Source organism: Rhineura floridana, chromosome 1 (genome assembly GCF_030035675.1).
Source record: "Rhineura floridana isolate rRhiFlo1 chromosome 1, rRhiFlo1.hap2, whole genome shotgun sequence".
Lineage (NCBI taxonomy): Eukaryota > Metazoa > Chordata > Lepidosauria > Squamata > Rhineuridae > Rhineura > Rhineura floridana.
The window spans coordinates 61,539,189-61,561,993 of NC_084480.1; the positions used below are offsets into that span (position 1 = coordinate 61,539,189).

Sequence of the window (22,805 nt, forward strand, 5' to 3'; positions counted from 1 at the left end):
ACATGCAAGAAGGATCTTGGGATTGTTGTTGATCGCAAGCTAAATATGAGCCAACAGTGCAATGTGACTATAAAAAAAAAACAAATACTATTTTAGGCTGCATTAACAGAAGTAGTTTCAAAATTGCGTGAAGGACTACTTCTCCTCTATTCAGCACTGGTTAGGCCTCATCTTGAGTACTGCGCATCCAGTTCTGGAAACCACACTTTAAGGATGCAGACAAACTGGAACAGGTTCAGAGGAGGGCAGCAAGGATGATCAGGGGACTGGAAACAAAACACTTGTTTACACTGAATTGTACCAGGTCCTGAGTGCCACTAACAATTAAGTCCAGAGTTGTCACTCCTCTGTTTGATTCCATGTTATGGTATCAAAAATTTTACTTCTTTGTCAGGACTGGAACACATACATAGCCAGTATATGTCAGGGTAGTTGGTCACCCATTACAACAACATTTCCTACTTTGGATACTTCCTCGATTTCATTTTTCATCTCAAGATCTCCCTGAGCATTTTCATCAGGGGGAACGATAGAATGCCCCCAGCACTAAATTACTCTCAGGGCCCAGTACCACCACTATCACCCATTCTGTGGAGGAGTCTGCTTCTTTTGCGGTTTCTATCTTGCTGCATTCAATGCCCTCTTTCACATACAGAGCGACACCCCCCCCCAATATGTCCTCCCCTATCCTTTCAGTATAGTTTATATCCAAGGACAACCATGCCCCACTGTTTTTTTTCCATTCCACCAGATTTTAGTTATGCTTATTATATCAGTACTGTGCTCTAAGACCAAGCACTCCAGTTTTCCCACCTTGGCTCAGAGACTTCTAGCATTAGAGAATAAACACATATACAGTATCTCTCTTCAAATGTCTTTGGCACTTTTGGTTTGGCCCGTGGTACTTTGGCCTCTCTGAATTGTTATCCTGTACCCCCACACTCACAATGCCTAGTTCTAGGCCTACCCCATGTAAATTGTCATCATTTGGGGAGGTCTTTATCCGGGGGGGGGAGATTTATTCCAAGTAGGAACCTCCTCAGCTCCTGTCAGCTTTCACCCCTCAATGAGTTTAAAAGTTGCTCTGCCACCTTTTTGATTTTAAGCACCAGCAGTTTGGTTCTATCTCAGTTCAAGTGGAGTCTGTCCCTTTTGTACAGGCCTAGCTTGTCCCAACATATTCCCCAGTGGCTTACAAATCCAAATCCCTCCTCCCAACACCATCGCTTCATCCATGCATTGAGACTACAAAGCTGCATTAAATCTAGTTAGCCCTGTGCATGGATCTGGTAGCATTTCAGAGAAAGCTATCTGGAGGTCCTGGTCTGCTGCATCCTTCCTAGCAACCTCAATTTTGCTTCCAGGACCTCAAAACTAGATTTCTCCATGTCATTACTGTCAACTTGCACCACAACCACTGATTCCTCAACAGCACTACCTATCAAGCTGTTTAGACAGCAGGTGACATCAGCAACCTTCGGACCAGGCAAGGAAATCACTCTGCAGTCTGCACACCCATCACATACCCAACTATCTATGTTCCTAATGACTGAATCACCCACTACTAGGATCCCTCCACCCCCCAGAGAGTTATCCTCAGCATGAGGATATTTGTCCATCCTCCAAGGAATGGGTCCCTTCTAAGGGTTTATTTCCCTTTTCCTCAGAGGGGACACTTCAGCAACTAGGGGCTTCTAGCTCATGGAGCAGGTTCTGTCGCTAGGTTGTTCTAAGTCTGTGTGGCTGGTTCATCCCAGGTGCTACTGCCAACCAATGTACATAGGCAAGTAAGTTTCACACATCTACGATAAACATGTCCTAAGCAGTCATAGCGGCACAATCCTATTAGAAGAGGGACCACTGAAGCCTTCAACCAGTTTTCAAGGACAGTGCAATGAAGCATGCATTGCAGTCGTCCAGTCTTAAGATTACAGTTGCATAAATGTCGCCCTGGACTCCTACTGAGAGAAAGGGAGGGATATAAATCAAATAAGTAAATAAATAAATAATGCTAGATGCTAGGCCTGAATGAAACTACACTCATTTTTAACTTCTGGCCTATTAAGAGTTCACAGAAGGCAACTCTGACCACCACTACAAACAGAGGTTTCTAGATGTAACAGCAGTTAAATCACCTTGAATACCAGAGCTTGGAAAAGTTATTTTTTTGAACTACAACTCCCATCAGCCCCGGCCAGCATGACCACTGCATTGGGCTGATGGGAGTTGTAGTTCAAAAAAAGTAACTTTTCCAAGCTCTGTTGAATACTTATTTTGTTTTCAGTTATATCTTAGCAGGTATGGTAAGACAAGGATCTTTCTAACCATTGCTGCTATCATATAACAAGGCATGTGAACAATCAAGATGTCTCTCTGTATTCCTCATGGTTGCAGAATTAAAGTTGGCAAATGAGAAAAAGGAAAAGAGCAACCTGAGTTTGTTTTTGTCGACTCTTATTCAAATTAAGGGCTGACTGAAAATGGTCACAGCTGAGGGACAAATAAGATGTTCAATGTAAGAGTCAGATTACTGTTGCAAAACTCAAGAATGCCAGCATGCAATTTGAACAAGTACAGGAGATACTTAACTCTTCATGCAACCATCACTGCTCTCCTAAGTTAGAAGTTGCAGTTACATCTGTCACAACTTTGGTGGGGAAGCAGCTTAAACAAATTTACACACCTCTTCCTTCTTCCAAATCATGCTGCTACTTCATATTTCCAAATCAGGCCAAACGTTTTGGCAGCTACATGGATTTCCAAACCCACATTTGCTGCCATATGTCTACTAGAGCCTTAAAGTAACATGGCTGGCTATAACCCTGAACTCCACACTGTAACATTTTGCTGCAGGTCCCTCTTTTAGGTTATTAACATAAAAGTTATCAGTTGTCTAACAAAGCTATCTATCTAGGAAATCACTTTTTTAAAAGTGCTGCTGCTGGCTTGTAATGCCAGGAAATGTAATCACAGGAAAAATAAATTGTGATGCCTATCAAAAAAATGATAGAAATGCTCGATCTTAACTATAGCATAGCATTAGTTGCATCCCAACATGCCTTGCAAAACTGGAAAGGCTCTTCTGCTCATACAAGGCTACCTCAATTTTTGGTCTCCCTTTATGTTGCAGCCTTCCTACTGGTGACTTTCCTTAACATCCCCCAACTGGGAGAGGCTTTTCAGGGGACATGGGGAGTAGTGCAGTAGTAAGAAGGGGACAGGAAAGCACAATTATTTAAGAGAAATAACATTGCCATTTTTAGCTTGTATACATTTTTTCTCTGGTACTACTCACAGACAATATTCCAGTTGCAGTATTTATATTTAATAATAGAAAAATAAGTGGAATAAGTGGCTTTTAGTTTTAAGTCATTTACAACAAGCTAGCCATTTTGGTAACAATCTGTCAAGAAAACAAAATCAACACCAAGAGACTGTTCACCTTGTCTAAAGTTAGTTATGGTTCCTGTGACTTTGTGACAAATTGTGACTTTGGCTGTACTCACTTCACATTTGTTGCATATTAAGAATATTTCAAATCTAATTTAAAACAATGACTTCCGGGAAGGGTGACTTCGCTTGTGCCTGCTTTTTGAGACGAGCTCTCGTCTCAGAAGAAGCTTTTTCAGTTTTAAAATCAGTCAGAACGTTCTTTTTGACTGGTAAAGATTTTCTCCCGGGCAGAGAGAAACGTAGAGATTAACCACAAAAGCCTGCTTTTGTTGGGAGGACTGGATTTCATTAATTTATGAGAGAAGGTTCAGCCAGCAAATGCCGGATGGACTTCCAACAAGCTCTAACTGATTAAGCGACACGTTTATCTTTTCTTCAAAGAAAAACGGACTTTAACAGGCAAGCATCCTTCTTTCTATTTTTTTTTCACTTGGTTTAAATTGTTGCAGCAAAAAGAGATTTGTCAATGAATCAGCTATAAAGAATTTCTGGGTGAGTTATAACTCTTCTCTTTTATTCACGAAATTAAAGAGGAAAGAAATTGAAAAAGCTTATCTTTGTTTTTATTGCAAAAAGCTGGCCTGGAAGTGCATTCTAAAGATACAAACGGAAGAGGGATTTCTATTTCGAGGAGGGGAAAAAAATTTTGATTTATGAACTTTGGAGTATTAAATGTCCGGGACTATTTTCTTTTTGGTCTATTTCATTTTGACAAATCTGCTTGTTCACGACGCCACTAACTGTTTTGAAGCTGGGAACTAAATTTGTTTTGTATTCCTGAACAAATAAGAGATAAAGCAGGCTGCACTGTCTACACTGTGATGTCATCAAGCCTGGAATATTAACCCAATTGTGGCTGAAATAATTTTTGTTTTTGTGGTTTTAAGAATGGCAATCAGGAAAGTGGCTGAGACCATGGAAGAAATTATGTTTCAGAAAATAATGGATGAGATTGAGATAACGAAACAAACCCTGAAACAGGGTAGACAGGAGATGAAAATTGAATTAGGCAAAATGACGCAGGAGCTTAAAGAAATAGGGGATCTTGTGAGAGAGGAGATTGATGAGATTAGAGATGAGAAAAGAAAAATTAAAGGGAAGATACAAGCCCTGGAGATTGGAACAAATGTGGAATTGGAAAAAGATCTGGAGTTTATGGATATTAGAAACAAAGTTTACTGTTTGGAATTCAACGTTGTCTCTGAAGAAATTAATGAAGATATTAGAGATAAAGTTATCAATGTCTTGGATAATTTTCTGGACTGGAATGATGTGATGGAGCTTGACATAGAAAAAATCTATGGAATTAACTACAGATATGTGACAATGGAAAAATTCTCAAGAGATGAGCCAGTGCATTTTGTAAAAAAGAAGAACAGAGATATGACTTTACAACAATATTTCAGCAACATATTCAGAATTGATGGCAAGGAAATATTTGTGATAAAGGAAATTCCCATCAGACTCTTATTATATGACTACGGCTATGACAGCAAGATTAATATGGGATATTGATAATGGAAGAATGGATACTGAAATTACTGGACTGAACAGGACTATTGAAGATGGAAGATGGAATTAATATTGATAATGGAAGAATGGCTATTGAAATTATTGGATCTAACAGGTTTGATGAGATGGATTAATCTATATGTTTATTTGGACTATGGCTATGACAACAAGATTATTATGGGATACTGATAATGGAAGAATGGCTACTGAAATTACTGGACTTAACAGGATTATTGATAATGGAAGAATGGCTACTGAAATTATTGGACTTAACAGAATTATTGAAGATGGAAGATGGAATTAACATTGATAATGGAAGAATGGCTATTGAAATTATTGGACCTAACAGATTTGAACGAGATGGATTAATCGACATGTTTATTTGGAGAAAAATTGAAAGATGTATCTCTCAAGGAACTGAAACCTCTCTTTGACTTTTTGTGGAAAGAATAAAGTAATGTTTATGAGATTTGATGATTAATTAAGGTAACTACTGGAGGAAAGTGATTTTATAATATAATTTAAGAGACAGGATTGTTATATATTGTAGACCTATAACTGATCTGCGACAAATCGGAAGTCAACATTTTATTTTATTGTTTAATTATTTTTGTTTTGTTTTGTTTTTTGTCTTTGAAAATTTGAATAAAAATTAATGATAAAAAAAAAGAGCAACAAAGGTAATGATGCAGACTCGGCTTGACAATGCTGCACTCAGCTGTAGGGACGAAGAAGACAAACATGCATGCTAGTTGTGCTTGTATCATATCAGTCCAGTTCAGCCAATTGCTGGGATAACAAAATGGAGTCCACCGCTTTCTCCTTCTTCATTCATAGACTCCAGTAGCACTACTATGGTGGTTGTCATGAGCCCTGTTGAGAAATCTTGGCAGGACTAGTCCAAGGAGGAGGTGGTTTGGGATCCAGGGCAGGGGCCCAATGGTCTGAAAGTGATGGATTAGGAAACCTGGGAGGAGCCAAGTAATCTGCCTGACAGTGCATCCCTAGAGGTGTCGGGTGTTGAAGATGAAGGGGTTGAATTGTTGGTCCACCCCTTTGCATCGTCTCCAGTGCCTGTTTCACTGCTGAAGCAACCTCTTGTTGCCAATCTGCCCCCAGCCCAGGAGGGGATGTCAGAGGTGGAGCTGGCAGATGATCTGGCCAAGTCATCCCCACTTGCATTGCCAGACATGCTATAAGCTACATAGGTGTGCATGGATGAATCCGTTAACCGCCTATCCACATGAGTGCTCACTTGCTTGCCCAGTCCCGAATCAAGAGACAAGTCCTGTACAAGTAGTGATGCCTGCCCCATTCTTTATAAAGGCAACCTAGGGGACATGTGAAGTGTTGTAACAATGTCTTTGCTTGTGTAGCCATGCTGAGTAGTGCCTTGTATTAATCTCAACCTTGTGTGCACTGTAGAATCATAGAATAGTAGAGTTGAAAGGGACCTATAAGCTCATTGAGTCCAATCCCCTGCTCAATGCAGTAATCCAACTTAAAGCATACCCAATGTGTGGCTGTCCAGCTGCCTCTTGAATACCTCCAGTGTTGGAGAGGCCACCACCTCCCTAGGGAATTGGTTCCATTGTCATACTGCTCTAACAGTTAAGAAGTTTTTCCTGATGTCCAGCCGAAATCTGGCTTCCTGTAACTCAAGCCCATTATTTTTTGTCCTGCACTCTGGCATGATCAAGAAGAGATCCTGGCCCTCCTCTGTGTGACATCCTTTCAAGTACTTGAAGAGTGCTATCATATCTCCTCTCAAGGCTGAACATCTCCACTTCTTTCAGTCTCTCCTCATAGGGCTTTGTTTCCAGTCCCCTGATCATCCTCGTTGCCCTTCTCTGAACCTGTTCCAATTTGCCTGCATCCTTCTTAAATTGCAGTTTCCAAAACTGGATGCAGTACTAAAATAAGGCCTAACCAGTGCTGAATAGAGGGGAACTAGTCCTTCATGCAATTTGGAAACTGTTCTTCTGTTAATGCAGCCTAAAATAGCATTTGCCTTCTTTGCAGTCACATTGCACTGTTGGCTCATAGTCAGTGAACAACAATTCCAAGATTCATCTCACATGTAGTCATGCTGAGTCAGGTATCCCTCATAATTTGGTTTCTTTTTCCTGGGTGTAGAATTTTGCACTTATCTCTGCTAAATTTCATTCTGCTGTTTTCAGCCCAATGCTCCAGCCTATCAACATCCCTTTGAACTTTGTTTCTGTCTTCCAGGGTTTTGGCTCTCCCTCCCAATTTTGTATCATGTGCAAATCTGATAAGCAGTCCCTGCACCTCCTCATCCAAGTTATTAATAAAAATGTTGCAAAGAGCACTGGGCCCAGGACCCAGCCCTGCTTTATCCTGTATGCTTCCAAATACCAGTTGCTAGAAAATGCAGGAGAGTGCTCTTGCACTCAGGTCCTGCTTGCAGGCTTCCCATGGGCAACTGACTGGCCAAAATAAAAATGTTGAAGAGCACTGGGTCTAGGACTGAGCCCTGCAGTACCCCATTCATTACCTCCCCCCACTTTGAGAAGGAACCATTAATGAGCACTCTTTGAGTACGATTCTGGAGCCAACTATGGTTCCACCTGACATTTAGCTAGCTTGCTAATCAGAATATCATGGAACAGTTTGTCAACAGCTTTGCTGAAGTCAAGATATATTATGTCCACAGCATTCCAACAGTCTACCAAGGAGGTTACCCAATAAAAAAATGAGATAAGATTAGTCTGGCAGGATTTGTTCTCAATAAATCCATGTTGGCTTCTAGTAATCACTTCATTGTTTCAAGGTGCTTAGACTGATGGTTTATAATCTGCTGCAGAAGTTTATCAGGGATTGATGTCAGGCTGAGGCTGAACTGTAGTTCCCAGATTCCTTCTTTTTGCCCTTTTTGAAGATAGGCACAACATTAGTTGTCCTTCAGTCATGCACACTTCAACCATCCTCCATGATTTCACAAAAATAATAGACAGTGTTTCCGACAGTTCTTCAATACAGCCAGTTCCTTCAATACTCTAGAATGGAGCTCATCAGGTCGTGGAGATTTGAATGTGTAATCTATGTTCCAATACTGTGATAACCTGTGAACCCATTTGCAATAATCGAGCCAAGGGTTCTGAGTCTGAATCTGCCAGCCAGAGTCAGGATAGTGGTTAAGGAGCGTTTCCACAAACTAGTCCTTGGGGCTCTTTGTCTTAGGACAGCTGAACTGGAAATACACCTACCTGTCTTATCCACCTGGGGCTATTCAGCCCTGCAGGGGCACAGATGACAACTGCAGCAAGCCTCCCTTGTCACAACTTTGATATGAGAGCTGTGAGGAATCTGAGAAGGAATAGTCCATTGCTCCAGTCTGAGCCAAGGTGGAGGAATGCAAAATAGGGAACCCTGAAGATGTTTTCTCACCCACCACTTCTTAAATCTATGAAGTTCATTGTGGATGGCTCAGACTTATTGCTGATCAATAAGGTTTTTATGTTAATCAATAAAGTTGTGGCCCTTTTAATTTCATCATCCGGTGTCCCTGTCCATGCATAATTCCATTAATGTTAGTTCTTTTACTAGCTAATATTTCAAAGTTGTTAATAGAGGAATCGATATAATGGTCAACCTCTTTAATAGTATTTCTACAAGCATAACACATATTCCCTCAGTAATAACTTACGTAAAAAGTTTCATACATAGGAGCCATAAAGTAAGCCAGAAAAAGGTAATTAATATTATTATTAAAAGGCATTTATATACTTCTTGATTATTCACATTTCTAAGTGGTGTACACAAAAACAGAAAGTGAAGCAATAAAACCATAACATTTTGTCATAAAACTAAACATTAAACTAACATACCTTAAAATGCCTGCTGGAACAAGAAAGTCTTAGTCAAGCATCTGAAGTTCAGCAAGCAAGATGTTTGTGTAATCTCAGTTGGAAAGAAGTGCCACAGACTTGGGCCAACAACACTGAACACTCGGCTTCTAGTCAATATATGAGCTATGCATCTGAACCATTAAAATAAAATTTGAGGTGGCAGAGTTATAGGAGGCTTCTCTGCATGATAAGTGGTTTCTGATAAAACTTTGCCATATGGAGTTAAAAAAACAGCCATTCTATATTTTTTAAAAGCCCCCCAAACTGGATTTGGAGCTAGCTTACGTTTTTTGTCTGGGAGCGCAGATCTTTCGCAGAGCATAACATAAGAAATACTGAAGGAAGGTTAATAAAATATATTAATAATGGTAGAAGCAGGGGGAGGGAGGTGGATAGCCTTGTTGGTGTTTACTACTTTTTTATATGTGTTCTCATGAATGAATACTTCAGCAGGGAGCACACAGCCACAGGTTATGCTAAGGTTTCCGATAAGCCACCTAGTGTACTGCCTAACTAAAAACACATATGAAACAAATCCCTTGTAATGATGCACTATGTGTGAATAGCTAATAGGATACTGAGGAGAGGGGTAGTACTGAAGTGCTCATAATTAAATCGGTTAAATCCTATGCAATTTATTGTAAGCCTATGACATTCACAATTTCTACATTGCAGTTAAAATGGTGTTTTGACTGCTTAGAAACTGAACCATCAAGAAATTATTTCAGAGAATATGAACTTAATCCCACTGGGCGACTAACCTGTGACACTGTGGCATTACAAGAACAACCGTGAGTAAATCTTGGGATTGCACACTTTATCCTCTCCTTCTCCGGTGCTGCCATGAGGATATTGTAAGCTTCCATGTCCATATTTAAGGAACTGCAGTTTAGTGTGTTGTCTGATTGTTAAAGTATGGTTTGAAGTAGCTGTTTCAACTAATCGTAGTTAACATCTACTACAGTTTGTCCTGATTCAAGCAGCAAGCTGCAGCTGTAGCTACTCTAAAATGAATGCAAAAGCTTTGAAACCCTTCTTGCAACTGCACCAAGGGAGGAGGGGGAGCACGCAAGCCCAAGGTTCACTACAAATGCAGTTGCAGCACAGGGGAAATGGAGAAGACCTACAATGGGAGTAAGCGCTTGGGGTGCTTTGCTTGCTTCCCTGGGTTGCTGTCTCTTGAAATAGCTGAAGTCCCAGATAAGTGCTGTAAAAAACCCCTACCTGACCCTGAGTCCAGAGAGAGTCTGCACTCAGTCTTGTATTAGCTCCTGGATGGGTAGGGGGATATAAAAGCCCAGCAGCCTTGGGCAGCAGGTCTGCCGCTGGCAGGGTCACCACCAAAGGGTGCCATCACTTGGGGATTCCCTTAAGGAGTCCTGAGGGGAAGGGCACTACCCCTTTCTTTTTTTCCCCCTAATCTAGAAGAGGCTGGATAGCGGGGAGGGCATAAGGCATGTGTGTGGTTCCTGTGCAGGGTGAGATAATCTTATCCCTTATATACCTGGCACTCAGCAGGTAAGGGCCTCCTGCAGATACCATCTCATCAGGAGGCCAATGCACACAATATAGGAACTGAGCCTTTAGTGTTGTAACATCTACCCTTTGGAATTTACCTCCCCTTAAATATTAGACAGGCAGCCCCTCTGTTGTCTTTTTGGCATCTATTGAAGACCTTTCACTTTCAACAAGATTTTTAAGTAGAAACCTTATCTCAGTCTGCATCTGTGCTAGAATTGTTTAAGATGTTTTAGAAGACGTATGTTTTTTTTAAAAAAAACATTTTTTTACAAGTTTGGCTTTACTAATTTTTTTAAGATTCTTTGTTTTTAAGATGTTTTATAGATGTTTTTAGTGTTTTAGCACTTGTTCGCTGCCCTGGGCTCCATCTAGGAGGAAGGGTGGGATATAAATTTAAAGAACAACAACTTATACTTCTAACACTAAACTATGGTTTAATATTATATTCAAAACCAGTCCTCTGCATCCTACTCTTGACATCACCATGCATTCCCCTATACCAGCCTTTCCCAACTAGTGAGCCACCAGATGTTGTTGGACAACTACCATCAGCCTCAGCCAGCATTGCCAATGGTCAGGAAAGATGGGAATTGTGGTCCAACAACATCTGGTGGCCCACTAGTTGGGAAAGGCTGACCTATACCGTTTCTATCTCACTGGCTGCTGCTTAAAGATGCAGGGAAACATAAACATGATGATGTTAGGGTATCCCTGGCATAAGCTATACTACAAAGGGAGAAAATGGCATGGGGATACTTCATTTCAATAGCAGTCTCCTGTATTTCATAAAGTGTAGTTCCAACCTCAACCATTTCACTCAGGATGATCAAATATTCTTTTATCTTACAAGCGATATCATTAAGACATTTATGCAAACTTATCCTTGAATACCATCTTAGTTGGATCCAGTATATTTTATTTCTGTTGGGTCTCTTTATATTGAGAATTGTTTTAAAACTATTATCAGCGTCAAACAGTACAATCCTAGCAGAGCTCTGAATAGCCAAACTCAATCAAACTTTCTTCCCTTCCCACCATGCTGTCACCCCCATTCCACAGCTAGCTCGGTACCATCTGCAGCCAGATGCCTCTGCTCCCAGGCAATCCTAGAGCTATGTAAGCTTCAGCTGCTGCTATAGCAATAGGGCCTTATTTAAATTGTTAATTTTTAGCAAGCTACTGAATTATGCTGAATAATACATAACAGAGTTTGAAACCTGTACTTTTGAAAATCTTATAGTTCACTCACATCCTAACAAAATTAATGAGATCAACAAGAGGCATATCCATAATGCAAGGGTAAATTTAGTACTCAATCTCAGAGAGACACTGTAAACAATACATTTGGTCAACTATCCCAAAGCCACAATAATCTTTTAGAAAGCAAGGTATTGTGCATCTTGAATGCAAATGTTACTGTCCATTTTCCCGAAAAATATACCTCCATCTGTGCTTTCTTGGCACATTTCCCTGAATGCAGGAGAAACTTGGCACAGATTAATGCCATTATCCCATTTTTTAAAAGTCATATATATGGTCCTGCTGGTAGACTAATTTTCATCCTTCTCCCTCCTTTTCTTTCTCTCTTTGACAATAGTTACAATTTAAACTATTTCATATTCTTGGCATGCCAGTGAATAATTCTTTTCTGGATGCTACAGTGAAATCATATGGTATCCTATTATATTTTAGATCTGGAGCCCCAAACATGGCACTAAACAGCACATGTGTGCCTGCCAAGACCTTTTCTAGTGTACACAAGAGGACCTGTATTGACTAGAAGACCTGTATTGACTGAAACAAAAACTAGACAACTGGAAGCTTTTCTTTCTGCTCTCTGTGCTCAAAACAGTTCCTACGTGCTCTTTGGCCTCTTCACAAAGTTCAAATATGTCCCCTACCTCTCTGGTTGGACACCCTCCTTTACCATCTTGATGCCACTCAGAGGACAGGAAAGATTTTGCTGTGATGGATGTGCTGTTGAGGAACAGAAGGTAGGTAGCATTTGAAAGGGAAGTAGGAATACAGCATAATATTCTCTTGGACCGCCTCTCCGGGATGGGATTACGAGGTACCGTTTTGCAGTGGCTTCGCTCCTTCCTGGAGGGTAGAACACAGAGAGTTTCACTCGGCGACTTCTGTTCGGACCCTTGGCCGCTATTGTGCGGAGTCCCTCAGGGTTCAGTGTTATCTCCGATGTTATTCAACATCTATATGAAGCCGCTGGGAGAGGTCATCCAGAGGTTTGGAGTTCGATATCATCAATATGCTGATGATACTCAGCTTTATTTCTCCTTTCCTCCAGATGCTAAAGTAGCTGTCCGGCCCCTAAACCAGTGCCTGACTGCAGTGATGAACTGGATGAAGCTGAATAAGCTGAAACTAAATCCAGACAAAACAGAAGTGCTTCTAGTTAGTCGAAAGACTGATCTGGAAATAGGGAACTTACCAGTGTTGGATGGGGTTATACTCCCCCTGAAGACCCAGGTTCGCAGTTTGGGTGTACTTCTGGATTCAGCCTTGACCTTGGAAGCCCAGGTTTTGGCAGTATCCAGAAGTGCTTTTGCCCAGCTAAAACTGGTCCACCAACTGCGCCCGTTTCTGGAGATTTCTGACCTAACGAAAGTAACGCATGCCTTGGTTACATCCCGGTTGGACTATTGCAACGCGCTCTATACAGGACTTCCCTTGAGAACAGCCCAGCAGCTTAAATTGGTTCAAAGGGCAGCGGCCAGAATGCTACCAGGAGCTGGCTTACGAGCCCATACAACCCCACTCTTACAACAGCTACACTGGCTACCAATTTGCTACCGGGCTCACTTCAAGGTACTAGTGTTAACTTTTAAAGCCTTACATGGCTTGGGCCCTCTTTATTTGTAGAATCGTATTTCCTTTTATGAACCCACTCGGCTCCTGAGATCCTCTACAGACCCTGGTCTTATGATCCCTCCATTCTCCCAAATCCACCAGATGGGTACTAGAAACAAAGCTTTTTCTGTGGTTGCCCCTACACTTTGGAATGCCCTACCGATGGAGGTACGTTTCTCCCCCTCACTTGCAGTTTTTCACCGTCAGGTCAAAACGTTTTTATTTCGCCAAGCTTTTAATTGTAATGTATAGATTGTTTTAGAAATTTTAATCTGTCGTCGTACTAACTATATAATTATGTTTTTATTATGTTATCTTAATTTGTATATGTAACTGTAGTTTCTGTTTGCCGCTCCGAATTCTTCTGAAATAGAGCAGGTTATAAATATATTAAATAAATAAATAAATAAATAAATAGGGCCAGCATGGGACAAGAATATGGACCCTTGACATAGATCCTCAAGATTTTTACAAGGCATGCCCTCCAAATCATCATCAAATTAAAGCTGACATTGGTTTCTTTCCACTGCTTCATCTTAAACACCAACAAATTAAGAGGAAAAGAAGCTATTGTCTCAAAGGGAGAACCAGTCAAGGCTACAAGAACCCAATTAAGGTTCCAGGTTAGGAACCTATGTAGTACTTCCAGTGAAATTCGGAAAATCTCTTTAATGACCATTTTGTACATAGGGTTAGAGAACAAAACTGGTCCCTCTAAACTGTAGAAAACACTATTGAGTGCCACCACCTGTTTCTTTACTGTGTTGGCACTCAGGGCTTGTCCAATCCAGCTAGAAGGAACTCCAAGAGACCTTTAACCTACTTACAGACCAGGTCAACCTTAACTTTTGAAAAACAAGACAAGAAAGACCCTGTTTGTAGAGGCCTTCCAGGAGGACAACAGAGTTTCCAAGCCATTAACCGAAAAACCCATTTGGGTCAGCCAGACCCTTTAAGCCTCTATGATGTCAGCTGGAAGAGATCTGGCCAAAAATGGACTACAGGACTCTGGGTCATAAGATCCTGCTGCACTGAAAGTCACCATAGATCTAGCATCAACATGTTTATCAGGCCTGAGAAGAAAGGCCTCTAAGGCCAATAAGGAGCAACGATGATGATATCTGCCCTGGACTATCAAATTTTATAGTCCTACTGGTTATAGAAGATGGTGGTTGGATGGGGAGAAGCACAACGGGACAGTAGAGAACTTTGTCCGAGACATATTTTATAACTGTTATTAGACATATTTTACAATTGTTTTTCTTTTTATGTTCTGCTTTTGATGAACTGTATATTGTTTGAGATTTATTGTTCAGTTTATGTTTTATAATTTGATGTATGGTTTTATTTTTGTCCAGATATTTTTATAATTGTTCTATTTTGGTTTTGAAGATATATATATTGCCTGCGATTTATTGTTCAGTTATGTTTATTTAAAATGTGATATATTCGTTTTCTTTTACTATTAATTGTACCAAATGTGATGGTATATTGTTTTATGTTGTAAACCGCCGAAAGAGCTTCAGCTATGGGGTGGTATAAAAGTGAAAATAATAATAATAATAATAATAATAATAATAATAATAATAATAATAATAATAATAATAATAATAAAAAATGTTCTGTAGAGTACATTGGAGAAGCCTGAATGGGGGAAAAGTGTACAAGGGTCATTCCATCTCAATAGCACCTGTCTCCCAGACCACAGGACAAGGGATACATGAAACTGAACATTCTCCAGCACCACAAATAAGTCCACCACCAGCCAACCCATCCAGCTGGTGATCTGGTGAAACACCTGTAGCTTCAACTGCCATTCCACCTTCCTGATGGCTGTCCAACTTAGCCAATCGGCCATACCATTGTCCACCCTGGTAATTGCTCTGCTTTCAGGGATACTAAATGCTTGTCTGTCGATCAAAATAGCTTCTTCGCTTCTGATATCAGCATTCAGGAATGAGTCCCCTCTTATTTATTGATGTACACCTTCATGGATGTATTGCTCATACAAATCAAGAGATGAGTCCCCTGCATCACTGATGTGAAGGCCTTGAAATCCAGATGAATGGTGCATAAGTCAAGAACACCAATACTCAAGAATTTATTTATTTTATTTAATTAAGCTTATATACCGCCCGACTAGCAACAGCTCTCTGGGCGGTGAACATTAAAAATACAATAAAAATAACACAAAACTGTACACAAAACTGTACAGTCTAAAATCAAAATATAATAATTTACAATTAACAGGAATTAAAATGCCTCAGAGAAGAGAAAGGTTTTAACCTGGCGCCGAAAAGATGATAGTGTCGGCGCCAGGCGCACCTCCTCAGGAAAACCTGCTCCAGCAACCATGTACCCTGAAATGCTTGGAAATCAATGTGGGGGGCCCAGCTATAGAGACTCACACCTGTTGTGAGAATGATCTGACATGGTTCCTCCAGAAATACCCTGCTCAAGAGCCGCTGAGGGACAGCCACCAGTGCAACTCCTTCTTTAGTCAGAAAGGGACATCAATTCCTGTCTTGCATCGGCAAGCTAATCTGTTCCTGATAAGGGAGCAGGATCTGCTGGAGCACCTGATGAGGACCATGTCAAAGGAGAACACCTTGAGACCTTGAAGACAAACCAGCAAAATCAGATTTGTCAAATCCACCAGAAGGGTGTGCTTCAGAGCCTGCAGCAGCCTGCTCTGGAGTGATACTCACTCTAAAACGGTCTGTGGCCAACTGTACCCCAAGATGAGTGATTGTTTGAGTCAGAGAGGAGGCACTCTTCTCTTGATTCTAAATGAAATCTAACTTCCGCAGTCAGTCCAGGGTGGAGAGAGATCTTGGACACACCTGTCTCTTGACATGGCCCAAACTAGGATGTCATCTAGATACAGGGAAGTGCAAATCCCCCACATCTTGAGGTATGCCATTATCATCACAAGTACCTTGGTGAAGACCTCAGTGCTGTTGAGAGGTCAAAAAGCTACATCCAGTACTGGTAGTGCATGTTGTTGTAGGAGAAGCAGAGGTAACGATGAACTGATGGGATGGTGGAGATATACCCCAGAGAGATCTATCGGGGTCATCCAATCCCCTTTTCCTAATTCCGTAACAATAGACCTTGGGGTCTCCAAGACATTCTTGTGTTGACCCATTTTGAGGTCTAAGATGGCCCTGATATCACCAGTCCTTTTGGCATTACAAAAAAGATTGAACAAACCTGGCCTCCTCTGCGAAGGCATGATCAATTCGGGGGCATTTATCTCCTGAAGATATATTGTGTTAAGATCGACCTGATGCTACTATGGACTCTGAGATTTTGGTGTGGGTTTCGCGAAACATGGATCAACTCCAAGGCACAGCCCTTTGACATATTCTCTAGTACCCATCTGTCTGAGGTCAACCCCTTCCACCACTGGGCAAAGAGAAGCAACCCTCCCACCATTCAGTGCAACAGATCTTGGCTCACCTCACACCAACAAGGCCTTAGAGCAGCCTTTCCCAACCACTGTGCCTCCAGATGTTGTTGGACTACAATTCCCATCTTTCCTGACCATTGGCAATGCTTCCTGAAGCTGATGGGAGTTGTGGTCCAACAACATCTGGAGGCACACTGGTTGGGAAAGGCTGCCTGTGACATCCTTCCCTGGTTCTCCGTCAGGTTCCCACCTGCTTGTGGCTACTGCCTTTCACTAGGCACCACCAGGGATACCACCAGTCCGGACCGTCCTTTATATGGTTTCTCCCTCTGCTAGGCAGCACCACCAGTCACGTCCTATAACCAATACTGCCTGAGTCTCTCCCTAGCTGGTTACTTTTGTGACTGCGTGCTTATGCTGTTCCCAACCCCCTTGTATCTTTATAGATAACGCATACAACTCTGGGTTGCTCTGGATACTTGAATTGTTATTATTCCTCCCTTCACCACTGCCACCATTAGATACTGTTTCTGTTCAGCCTTGGTAATTACCTTGCCCTCCCTTCTGGTATGTATATCCCCCAGCCAAGGATCAGGCCTTTGGTAAACCAAATAAGTATTTATTAAATATCAGAAATAACAAAATTAGTTTTAGAATGTTTCACAAGCATATGGCTTCATCTATTCCTGTTTTGTACTTGACTTATTATTAATCAGAACTCCAACTCCCTCTTTCTCCACACTCCTGACCTCCACCCTCAAACACCTCTTTCTCCACACTCCCAACATCCACTCAGATTCAACTGTCATTCTTCCATTTATACTCCCAGCCATTCAAATGCTCAGCCAATCATCCAGCATTCTACTGCTCATGTACTCCCCCCTCCTCTTTAACTCCACTTACCATATGTCTTCTATATAAACAGCAGTTACCATATTTACACTATAAGCAGGATCACACTGCCTTAGAGACTTGCTGGAATTCGGAACAGCCATAGGAAGCACACCCCTGCTGAATGGAGGACAACCCCTTTCCCGTCTTGCTTATCCCAGTGGGATCTGAATGAAGAGAACCCTCGACCACTCTGAAATCATCTTGACCTTGAGTAATGAAATGGTACTGGTGCCCTTGCAGTCCTCTTTTTAGTGGAGGGAAAGTCCTTTTTGCCCTTAGTTTCAATCAGACGGGTAACACAACAGTTACATCATACTGTCTGAATAAGTGTAATGCTTTTTTCCCATTTATAAACAAGTTTACCCCTACTTGGACTGGCCATCTCTGCATTCCACACTGTCTCAAAGGCCCACAGGAAAGAAACAGGTTTAGCAACTGCAAATGGGAAATTTCTTGCCTCCTGTTTTCCTGACGGCACTGTGGCCTCCTGCCCCTTCCCTGCACTTTGGTGATTTGCAGGATCCTGTGCACTTTCACAAGCAGCAGCGGAATGTCTGAGGAGAGAAGAGCCTAGGTTGAAGGTGCACCACCTCCACCTGTTCCTCTAACAATTCTCCCTCCTATCAATCAGCATGGGAAGGAGACACATCAGAATCCAGTAATCATATAATTGTAGAGTTGGAAGGGGCTTACAAGGCCATCAAATCCAACCCCCTGCTCAATGCAGGAATCCAAATTAAAGCATACCCGACAGGTGGCTGTCCAGCTTCCTCTTGAAGGTCTCCAGTGTTGGAGAGTCCACCACCTCCCTAGGGAATAGGTTTCATTGTCATACCGCTCTAACAGTTAGGACTATTTCCTGATATTCAGTTGAAACCTGGCTTCCTGCAACTTGAGGCCGTTATTCCATGTCCTGCACTCTGGGATGATTGAGAAGAGATCCTGGCCCTCCTCTGTGTGACAACCTTTCAAGTACTTGTACAGTGCTATCTTATCTCCCCTCAGTCTTCTTCTCTCAAGGCTAAACATGCCCAGTTCTTTCAGTCTCTCCTCATAGGGCTTTGTTTCCAGTCCTCTGATCATCCTTGTTGCCCTCCTCTGAAATGGTTCCAGTTTGTCTGCATCCTTCTTAAAGTGTTGTGTCCAGAACTGGACACAGTACTCAAGATGAGGCCAGTGCTGAATAGAGGGGAACCATTCATATGATTTGGAAACTATACTTTTGTTAATGCAGCCTAAAATAGCATTTGCCTTTTTTGCAGCCACATCACATTGTTGGCTCATATTCAGCTTGTGATCAACAACAATCCCAAGATCCTTCTCGCATGTAGTATTGCTGAGCCATCCCCCATCTGGGGGATAACTGTGCATGTGGTTTCTTTTTCCTAGGTGTAGAACTTTGTACTTATCCCTGTTAAATTTCATTCTGTTATTTTCAGCCCAATGCTGCAGCCTATCAAGATCCATTTGAATTTTGTTTCTCTCTTCCAAGGTATAAGCTATCTCTCCCAATTTTGGTAATTATTCCCTGCACCTCCACATCCAAGGCCATTAATAAAAATGTTGAAGAGCACTGGGCCCAGAACCAAGCCCTGAGGTATCCCACTTGTTACCTCTCCCCACTTTGAGAAGGAATGATTGATAAGCACTCTTTGAGTAAGATTCTGTAGCCAACTGTGGATCCACTTGATAGTTGTTCCATCCAGCTCACATTTAGCTAGCTTGCTAATCAGAATATTATGGGGCAGTTTGTCAAAAGATTTGCTGAAGTAGAGATATATTATGTCCACAGCATTTCCAGTCTACCAAGGAGGTTACCCAAGCAAACAAGGAGGTAAGATTAGTCTGGCAGCATTTGTTCTTGATAAATCCATGTTGGTGACTAGTAATCATTGCATTGTTTTCAAGGTGCTTACAGATTGACCGCATTATAATCGGCTCCAAAATTTTCCTAGGGATCAGTGTCAGGCTGACTGGTCTGTAGTTCCCAAGTTCTTCATTTTTGAAGACAGGGACAACATTAGCGCTTTTTCAGCCATCCAGCACCCATCCTCCACAATTTCACAAAGATAATAGACAGTGGTTCTGAGAGGTCTTCAACTAGTTCCTTCAATACTTTAGGATGCATTCATTGGGCCCTGCAGTGTTGAACTCGTTCAAAGTGATTAGGCATTCCTTGACCATTTGTCTATCAATCTCAAGCTGCAATCCTGCCCCTTCAACCTCACGTTTCTCTGGAGTTTCTCTGGAGGGTCATAAACCCTCTTTTAGGAGAAGACTAAGCCAAAGTAGGAATTGAGCAGATCTGCCTTTATCATTTTGCCATCCTCATTGAGTAGCTGTACCACCATTTCTTTTCTTGTATACTTTTACTATGGATGTACCTGAAGAAACCTTTTTTTGTTGCTTTTGGTATCTCTCGCTAACCTCAACTCATTCTCAGCTTTAGCCTTCTTGATGCCATCTGTGTAATCATGTGCTACCTATCTGTCTTCTTCCCCTGTCGTCTGGCCTTCCTTTCACTTCCTGTATGTGCCTTTTTTGCTTTCAGATCATCTCTAAGCTTTCTGTGAAGCCAAATTTGCTTCTTCTGCCATCTTCCCCCTTTTTTCTTTGACAGAATTGTTTGCCATTTTGCCTTTAGAATTCCTCTTTTAGAAACTCCCACCTATCTTGGACTCTTTTTCTTATTAGGGTCACTTGCCATGGAACCTTACTTACCATTCTAAATTTATTAAAATTAGCTTTTCTGAAGTCCAGGGTATGCATATGGCTACTCTCAGCTTTTGCTTCCTTTAAAATTAAGAACTCTATATAGCATGGTCACTTTCCCCATTGCCACTTCCTCTACAAGTCATCTCTGTTGGTTAGAATCAAGTCAAGATAGCTGATCCTCAAGTACCTTCCTCCACTTTCTGTAGAAGAAAGTTGTCTCCAACACATCAGGAATTTCTTGGAGGGGCCGTATTTGACAGAATTTGTCTCCCAACAGATATTGGGGTAATTGAAGTCCCCTATTAGTATTACATCATGCCTCCTCAAAGCATTGGAAATTTGCTTTGCAAAAGTTTCATCCTCGACTTCTCCTTGATTGGGTGGTTGGTAGTAGACTCCAGCCACCATGTTCCTTGTATTCCCTGCCCCATTTATTTTAATCCAGATACTTTTGATGGACTAGCAAGCTCATCCTCCTGTATTTCTGTGCAGGAATATATATTTCTAACATATAGAAAGACTCCGCCTCCCTTTCTATTCCTTCTGTTCTTTTTGAACAAGTTATATGCTTCAATCATTATATTCCAGTCATGGGAGTCATCCCACCAAGTTTCAGTTATACCTATCCCTCCCATCCACAGCAGCAGCAGCCTGACCACCACCCACAGCAGTAGCTGAAACATGGAGAGTAACTACAGTTCAGTTAGAGGGCTCACATGCCAACTCTGCCATGAATAGGCATTAATCCCTTGAAGAGAGGGAGGAGGAGACCCTACAGAGCTGCTGGACAACAGGGATCTATGGGATCTCTTCCTCCTGTGTCTCCTAGAGGTAGGCTTATTTCCTCTTAGCCTTATGGGCCCCTTCTGGATGAAAACTGTGATTTCTGGCCCTGGAACCTGAAGGCAGGAAATCCTGGACTTCTTTGAAATAAAACCCTTCTTCCACAACAAGAACTTGAGGAAATCACCTTCTATGAGGAAGGACACCAGGGCTTCCTCAGATATGGGACTATTCACAAGACATGTCCAGGGGCTGAGAGAGTAGTGATGAGGGATTGTTTGGAAGCATCCAACAATGATGAATTTGAATTATACAGGTCCTCTGTATGCTTCGCCTCATGGTGGGAAGTGGAGGACACGGCTGATGAAGCCATAAAGGTTAGGACGTCCCTGACTTGAGCAGTGGCTAGAATCCTCCACAGACAAAAAAGGTGGGAAAACCACTAAACTTCATGGTATTGAAACAAGGTGAAGGCACCGCTCCAAATCCCGGCCAACTCTCTCAGTAAGGTTCAAATGCAAGGAGCACTGCATAAGCATGAAATTCCCAAACAAATGATGAACCCAGTGGGTGAAAAACTGGGAAGAACTTGCAGGCAGTCCCCACTTGGGTATAGTTGTTGCAGGAGCTGCCTAAGTAAATCGAGACTTTGGGGCAAACCCTGCACCTGCAAGAGAATATCAAATAAGCCATCACCACATATTATGATTCATTGTGGGGCCCAGCAAGGTCCGTGCCCTTTGCAGTGCCAAAATCAGCTGCCAGTCCATTTTAAACACTCCCTACCCTCCTAACTGTGAAACAAAGGAGAGAGAACAGGAAATTCAGAGAATACAGGGGGAGGGAGGAACCAAATGACACGTGGAATGGCAACCAGGAGTGGGAAAGAAACACAGGGAAACTAAGCCACATACAGTCACTTGTGGGAAATAATACACAAAAACTGGAAATCCAACAAAAACCAGAGAACACATAGCTACAAACCGTAAAAAAGTAAGGGAGGAGAATCATGCACAAGCAGACAATCACACAGAAAAACAACGACGAGTCTAACAAAAACCAGGCTGATTTTCTCCAGAGAAAAAAAGACTGAACCATCTGGCAGAATCAGTCTAGAGGGCAGCATGACTTTTTCCCCTGGAGAGGAAGTGAAAGGCTCTGAGGACCCCTGCCTGCCAAAGCCAGAAGGAGTAATGCTTCTCAGAGAATGTCCTTCAGCCTTATATATCAAACATTTTATTATTAACTTGCAAAATGAATGTACCTGCACAAACAGTTGATCATAATCCTAACTGCTAACAATCCAAGCTTCTTGTCGTAACCATATTCTAAATGTGCTATTTTCAGAAATTCAAAAATTCTGCAGAGCAATTAACACACTACAAATTGTAAACTTATCATGAGCCCTGAGGAAGACTCCTGGTGGTGTGATCAGGAGCAGGAGGACTGGGACCTTGGGGAAGGTCCCAGTGGACTGCAATGGGATGGGGTTGAAACAGATGAAGGCTTCAGCAGTTTACACGGTGATAACTCTGCTCCTGTAGTTCCAGTAACAACAGAAGAAACACTGCCTGACATTTCGCTGGCCCCTATCCAACCTTTCAGCCTGCCATGTTGCCCAAGACGCCACTCGTGTCTCCTCCCAAGGAAGAATCAGAGACTCAATCAGAGGCAGAGTTAGAGAAGGATCTATCTGAAGTGTCACTGCCATCAGCAAGGACATACCGGCTGATGCACAGGCCCCAGCAGATAGCACCAGCTTTTCAAGCTGTTCA

General features: G+C 41.9%; 1 protein-coding gene across 11 annotated transcripts in view; it reads right to left on the reverse strand.

Moving 5' to 3' along the window:
* Window positions 1–22,805, reverse strand: part of ARB2A (ARB2 cotranscriptional regulator A) — a 495,278-nt gene that overhangs the window by 433,874 nt on the left and 38,599 nt on the right. Inside the window, exon 2 of one of the 11 annotated variants that reach the window (XM_061622247.1) lies at window positions 12,260–12,458. The exons of the other annotated variants lie outside the window; for them this stretch is intronic. Within the exon in view, the coding sequence (XP_061478231.1) occupies window positions 12,260–12,458 (199 nt within the window). The remainder of the gene's footprint in view (window positions 1–12,259; window positions 12,459–22,805) is intronic. 11 annotated transcript variants of the gene reach the window in all.